We start from the raw sequence: 6,862 nt of genomic DNA, 5'->3' as shown, positions 1-6,862 counted from the left end.
GTCCTCTTATTTCAAGCAAAGATTAAATCCATTATTGATCGAATTGTCTGACATCCTCAGATGGATATTTACAGCTTTCGACATTTATGATCCTCTTAGATGTATTTTGATAACTGTTCACCACACAATGGATATATTTGGAAGGAGTTGACTGCTAAACGGTTCCTACTTGTTCCGATCGTATCCTTCAATGGTTATTTCATCGAACGAGGTCATGGATCTGCTCACTGTTTTATAGTGGAACTGCAGAAAATTCATCCCGGAATTCGAATTTCAGTAAAGATTTTGCCATGTGATATATTTCATTGTGTTTTGATTAGGACGCAGATCCTAGCGTTTATGATTTGTGCTTTCAGTGCGCTGCCTGACTTCCGGAGGGTCTAGTCTAGTCTAGTCTGCACATACACATCCAATACATGTAGGGATCCTGGAAAATTGCAGACGTTCGCCTACAATTTTTCTTGTCAATATTAATGTTTGTGGTAAATATGGTAATCGACACAAATATTAAAGCGGCCAGGCCAACTGTGCAACGTACAAAGTGAAGATGATTAAAAATTATACGGCAATTAAATTATTCATTTAATAAAGAATTTAATCAACGAATTATTTCTAACCTTGAATAAGGACGAAACGTGGACAACCGTACCGACCGTTTCAATTTGATGGGGATTTGATAAATCGGTGGGAGTGACTTGGCTAAGAGGGTTCATGTCACTCCTTTGGTCCTAGGTTCCTGGGATGGGACAAAAGTATTCAGCACTGTCCTGGCTAATGAGCCTAGGCTATAGCTTCTTTATTCGCTCGCACTGCGCGATTCCCGGAGGGTTAAGTAAAAATCATTTAAATGCAACTATGTATACCAGAAACTTACTAACCTTATTTGTTCAAAAATGATTTTCGGATACAATAAAGGGACCAAATCCAGAACTTTTGACTTTTGTTCATCTGCTTTATTCGTTTACTCTGGCTCTCTGAAAAGCATTCCTACTAGCGGTTACCCCGATACTAAAGTTAATGCCACGTTTTCTTCTCCTCAGCTTGTGTACCAAGTCTATAACCTCTGGGCACTCGTTTACCTAATAAAAGTGTAAAGTAATGGTTCGAATAAGTTAAGTTAAGTGATACAAGAACAGAGGCTGATGAAATTGAATTGCCGTTATAACTATATGTATAGGTATTGATTTCGCTAACTTTTGTTTTTATCAAACACAATAAAAATCACTGCTTCATTCTCCAAAGCCATCTCTCTGTGGTGCGAGGCGTGTGATTTTTATCTTTGACTTAAAGTGTAACGATGTTTTGACTAGAACATTCACTCGATTGCGTTTCCCTTGAGATTGTCTGCTACAACTTGCCCAACGATTGGATGAACTAATTGTTCCAGTCGTGTAAGCAATTTACAGAAGAAATCCGGAAACCGTTTTAAAAATTGTAAACTTAACAGAAAATAAAATACATTGTCAACATTTATAAATATGTTTAGTTTAGTTATGTTACATGACAAAAATTAATGATTCAAAAACTAACCAGTTTGCTTGTATTTGCTCGAATAATTAATAAACTACTAAATTCACCAGCAATCGCTGAATGTGATTAACGTATCCGACGTCTGTATGAGTTTTTCAACAACGTGTTGTTTACAATAAATCCAACAATTGAGTTGATATCTCCAATCTCAAAACAGTTCTATAGACTGCGTAAAATTCGTATATTCTACTAAAACATAAGATGTTTGGTAATAGTTGTGTAGTACCTATGGTGTCAGCTGTTTGTTTTGGTCGATAAAAGCGCTTTTCTTGCTCAACAATGTGAATAAACTGTGCCTCTCTCACTTAACCTAGAAAGCTAGTAATATAGGGCAACACATTTCCTCAGTACTCAGCCTCCGACAGTACGTGATGCATAAGACGTCTGAAAGATCCACTCTGGTGGATCTTCTCGTACGATTCGCCCATCGAGTTGACATGCTGAATGAACTCTGGCTGGGGAGCTGGATGATTGGCGTTTGGTTTCTGGAATTTGCACAATTTTTTAAAAGATAGAAAGTAAAATACGAAAGAAGATCAAGTCACACTCACCTTTCCCGGTACTAAACGGTTCGGCTGGAAGGTTCGCTGTTGGATTGGCGTGTTAACCTCCTGCAGTTGTCCCTCACCAACTCCCTCCTGCAGGGCGCGGTATGTTTCGCTCTTGCTCGGATCGAAGACGACGGTTTTCTTGTAGCTGTTGGTTGTTTTGTAGTAGTTGTTGTTGTTGATGCAATGTGTTGTTTTTTTATTCGCACGCAGCAGTATGTGTAATTTTGGAATTTTGGGCGGTGGTGGATAAGGATATTTTTTTTTCAAGGTGTTCGAAAGAAAACAGATCATGATAACACGCGCAGGTTACGTTCAGTAAATATTTGAAAACATGTGAACAGGAAAGAAAATATTAGTAAAAATTGGTCTTCGAGGTTGAATGAGCAATGAATAACGGTCAAACTTACATATAATTCAGGAAGTTCGGTTAGCGAATTTACAAACGATTTTTCAGTAGTAAAGGATGTATTCGTAAAACTATAGTACACTTAAATTTGTTTGTCTCTTTTTAATCGTGTCAATTTCAAATTTGAAAATTTGAGAAAAATTAGCTAAATGTTAAGATCTGTCAGATTTCAGATAAGTTTCATACAGAGCATCAAAGTGTTGAAACTGCAAATAATTCATGAACAATAACAGTATCAGTTTGTTTTTTCCAGCAAACCATGGAACGTTATGGACTTCGAGGTACGGAGAGCTCGAAATTAGACGCAAAATTTTATCGCAAAAACTCTTGCCAGGACTTATTGTTATTGCTATTATTCATGATATTACGTAAAGGCCGAGTCAGCTCGCTGAGAAGGATTCTTTCATTACATAGTCGCTGTTTGCGATCGTGCTGAAATGAAGCAAATGTTGAAATTTCTAGTCTGGCAGGCGATCTGAGATTGTGGTGGAATTATCGCTCTACATCATTTATAGAAGAATTAACCATGAGATATGCAAGAAAGAGTCTTCGGCAACAATTCTGCATGTTGTAAATCCAACATTGTTAGAAAGAATTATCGCAAAAGTTTCTCAAAATGTTCAAAAGAGACTGTAACTACTATTCTTAAAGGTTGAAGGTAAACACTAACAATGGATCAACGTAAAAACTAAACAAACGTAGAAGTGACATTACACCAGAAACTAGAAGTGAAGATACTAAGGGCAGTGTCCTGGAATATCCGGGTTTTGGGCAACAGTTTTAGTACAGTTCGACAAATCTGTAATCTGTTTTCGATCGTATACCATGCCAAGAAACAACCAACCCGGACGCTGGAATAAAATCTGTTTGGAGCAAGTTCTGCAAGTTCAAGTTTTACGGATGTAATTCGACGGGCGATGAAACGTACAAATGGACTCAGAGAAATGCAGGATAAATGTTTTTTTTCCTTGTTAAAAAACATAAAAAGGATGCTCCGAGTAAGGTCAAATTTGTCTGCATGTAAATTGTTGATTTGGCAAGGCATCTGTAGTAGCGTATGAAGTTTTCATCTCTGTGGAGCGACTATGGTTACATTGCAAGGAGCAGGAATTTTACCACTCATTTACTCACACGAAGGTAACACGAATCAGTTAGCTGCCGTTACAGTCGGAGTATCATACAATTGTACACGCGGAATAATGTCAGTTCCAAATTGTCCATCGAGAAAATTATATATCGTAAATTGAAAAACTGTGGCGAAACAATCAAAACACCATCTGATTTGGAAAGGTGCTGGAAATAGATAGCTGCTGAGCAGGAAATGATTGGAGTTATTTAGCGAAATGTTCTAAAATTTATTCGAAAAGCTAACTCATTTTTCTCGTATTTTTTCCTTGACGCTTAATATAGAAACTGTGATAAAGGTATCATAAGTTATGATCTAGTTTGTGCAACCAATTTCTGAATGAAGAAGACTTCATGTAATAGAACAAATTTAATTTCGAATTGGAATAAAGTAAATTTTGATTTTGAGTGTATCTTGAAGTTCTTCGAATACAAAACTAATATTTATAATATTTTCTCTACGAATTCGAACATGTTGATATCATACTTTAAATGGATCATTGCGATAAATTTCTAGTTAAAATGAAAAGAAATCAAATGTTCGAGCATGTTTATGATATCTCAAAAACCAGACTTAATGTAAAGAACTATTCGCGAAATCAACAGACTAAAAATGCCATAAATCCATACTAAGATCCGGTGTGAACAATATTTTTATCATCAATGGTATGCAAATCGTATCTACTTAGTAGTTAATTTGCTTTAAAAATTATTCCGATAGAAAAACAAACTATGTGTGTGCTAGGTTTTACGAATATACCCCTTAACAGTTTATTTACACAGTATGATTTCAGAAGATCAGCAACGCATTGTAAGTAAATAATTCATTATTTTCGACAACCAGAGCCAATCGGAAAACACTAGAAATTTAATTAAATAGATTTTGTCTTAATTCTTAAGAATGAAGATTAGACTAACGTAAGGATTTCATCGGATGAAATTCTCTTTCATTTCAGAGGGATAAGTATTTTTATTTTATTTATTGTATACGAAGAACACTTTTCCTTTTCTTAACTGGTTGTTTATTTTTCTTTAATTTTGTTCTCTTTATCCTATTTATAGAATTCACATTTCTACAAATGAACTTTTTCTATCGCTCAATCTCCTGAATATATACGTTTTTTCGACAAAAGTTCAAAATTTAAATATAGAAACACATGAAATATGAATAAAGATATAACAAATAACAAGGCAAAACAAACATAACTCAGTAGCTCACTAGTAATTGTTCTAGTTTTAGATAAGCGCGCAATCAAACGTGTAAAAAATTGCGTTAAAAATCAGTCCGTGCTAGTAGAGTTATATCAACAGTAAACAGAATCGTAAAATCTAATGATATGTTTTTATTTTGTTTGTAGCCAGATCACTTCCGTCCTTAGGGTTGCAGTTTCAGGCTAACATCCTTCGGCGTATCGTCTCTTAATGAAAATCATCAATGCCTTAGTAGTAGTAGTAGTTATAATAGTAGTAGTAGAAGCAGCATGTTTAGAAAGGAATTACAAATTAGGAAAACAATTGATTAGAGAAGCCTTTTCGTGTACTCGAGTGTGTTTTGAATCAGTATTGGGACGGAGATCGAATTTGAATGATTGGTTCGAATTTCGGGATGAAAAGCGTTATTATTCAGTTATGCGAATGCTGTTGCTGCTGCTGGTGATAGTAATCGCCCGGTAGTGGTGGTACCGGCGGTGGGCTTAATGTTGACTGCCTGGACTGTTGCTGCTGCTGCATAGCATACGGCGACGGTGAGGAGTGACCGGAAGTGCATGAGTGAAGTGATGACGATGACGCGTACGATTGGAAGGGATATTTGTTCTTGAGTTGATTCTCCTGGCCTAGGCGCCGTTGCTCCTCCAGAATTTTTTGTTTTTGTTTCAGGAAAGAAAGATCAATGAAAATTCTAATATTAACAGTGCAGCAGTGATCGGTTCGCGAGGGGGCGGTGTTGATTGATTTCCTCGGCAGGTAGACTTGATAGTTTGGGGGTTTATAAATTTTTGCAATCATTCGGTTTAGTTTTTGACAGTGACGTTTGACAACATCGAAAGCCTTTTTCCTGCCGTAATTTGGAAGAGTATTCGGCGTGTTTGTGCATGATTGTTTGAATTAGATTTATGATTAATCTTACACAACATCGCAGTGATTTTTTTCTTTCAAATCAAACTGAAAGTAGCCATTTGTTCAGGTTGCATTGGTGTGTTAGCGTTATTTTTTTTAAATAGTAAGCTTTTGTTCACTAGTGCCAGCCACATCAACATCAACTTATAAGTGCAAGATTGAAAAATAAGGGCTTAAATCAAATGGAATATGACAGTGAAAAACTGATAGCTGTTTTATACTAGTTCAGGTATTTCCTAGTATTTACCCTTCGATTTTGGTGGGCAGATGGCGGTTTGTATATCCATTCGATCTGATTGTATGTATACAAAAATTTATAAATTTATAAGGTTTAATGTATTAAATGGATGGACGTGAAGCAACATTCCAACTGATCTATAATTTTATTATTTTTTAAGGTTCAAGTTCAATAACGTTGCTTCTGTGAACTGGAAAAGTTGATCGAATCACTTTTTAGTTTACTCCTAACCTTAAATTATCTTAAATTATTTTAAAACGATTTTTAATGAAATGAACGTAGATATATAGAAATTAAAAGCCGTAGGTATATAGAAATTACATATGCCCGGCGGGCAGAGTCTTATTTACTAATCGACTCAGCTCGACTGTATGCAATCCCGATCAGAAACACATAACAAATCATTTGAAAACTACATTTCGCGTTGTTACTTGTTATAATTTTCTGTTATTTTAACTACTAACGAGACCAAATTTATAAAACAATATGTTACGAAAATTGTATTTTATTATAATCTTGCTATTTCATTCTGATCGGGATAAAAGCACATTTTTTTTGAAAAACTAAATCGGATCACTCCTCAGTTGATTTTTTGTTGCCACCAGGAGCGTCGAGTTCAATTTGTAGTCAAATCGATCATGTTTAACTAGTGGACTAGCGTCCATGAAGTTTGTCAGCTACGTACATAACGAAACGCTGGCATGTTTGTCGCTGGGTAAACACTGCTGACATCAGAATATCGAGTTGAGATACCGAAATATAATTTTTCTGTCTACAACTATATTAAAAAGTGTTAATTAAACTAAAATCATCCAGAGAAGTTACTAAACTTCTGAGGAAGTAGTGTTTGATTTAGTTTAGAACAGGACATAATAGCGCATGGCTAAGAAGTCA

At 35.6% G+C, this 6,862-nt stretch overlaps 1 protein-coding gene across 7 annotated transcripts in view; it reads right to left on the bottom strand.

Annotated features, from left to right (window-relative positions):
* Nucleotides 1–931: 931 nt before the first annotated feature.
* The window catches only part of LOC131693261 (PDZ and LIM domain protein 3), a 115,533-nt gene continuing 109,602 nt past the window's right edge, over nucleotides 932–6,862 (bottom strand). For 4 of the 7 annotated variants that reach the window (XM_058980955.1, XM_058980959.1, XM_058980957.1 and 1 more), the window contains 3 exons: nucleotides 5,978–6,022; nucleotides 2,082–2,226; nucleotides 932–2,015 (listed from right to left, as the gene is read on the bottom strand). In XM_058980955.1, coding sequence (XP_058836938.1) covers nucleotides 1,875–2,015; nucleotides 2,082–2,226; nucleotides 5,978–6,022 — 331 coding nt within the window. In that variant the 3' untranslated portion in view covers nucleotides 932–1,874. Of the gene's footprint in view, nucleotides 2,016–2,081; nucleotides 2,227–5,057; nucleotides 5,513–5,977; nucleotides 6,023–6,862 lie in introns of those variants that run through there. The other 3 variants (XM_058980960.1, XM_058980958.1, XM_058980956.1) reach the window with 1 other exon arrangement.

Source organism: Topomyia yanbarensis, chromosome 3 (genome assembly GCF_030247195.1).
Source record: "Topomyia yanbarensis strain Yona2022 chromosome 3, ASM3024719v1, whole genome shotgun sequence".
Classification (NCBI taxonomy): Eukaryota; Metazoa; Arthropoda; class Insecta; order Diptera; family Culicidae; genus Topomyia; species Topomyia yanbarensis.
This window is presented reverse-complemented; position numbering and strand designations above follow the sequence as displayed.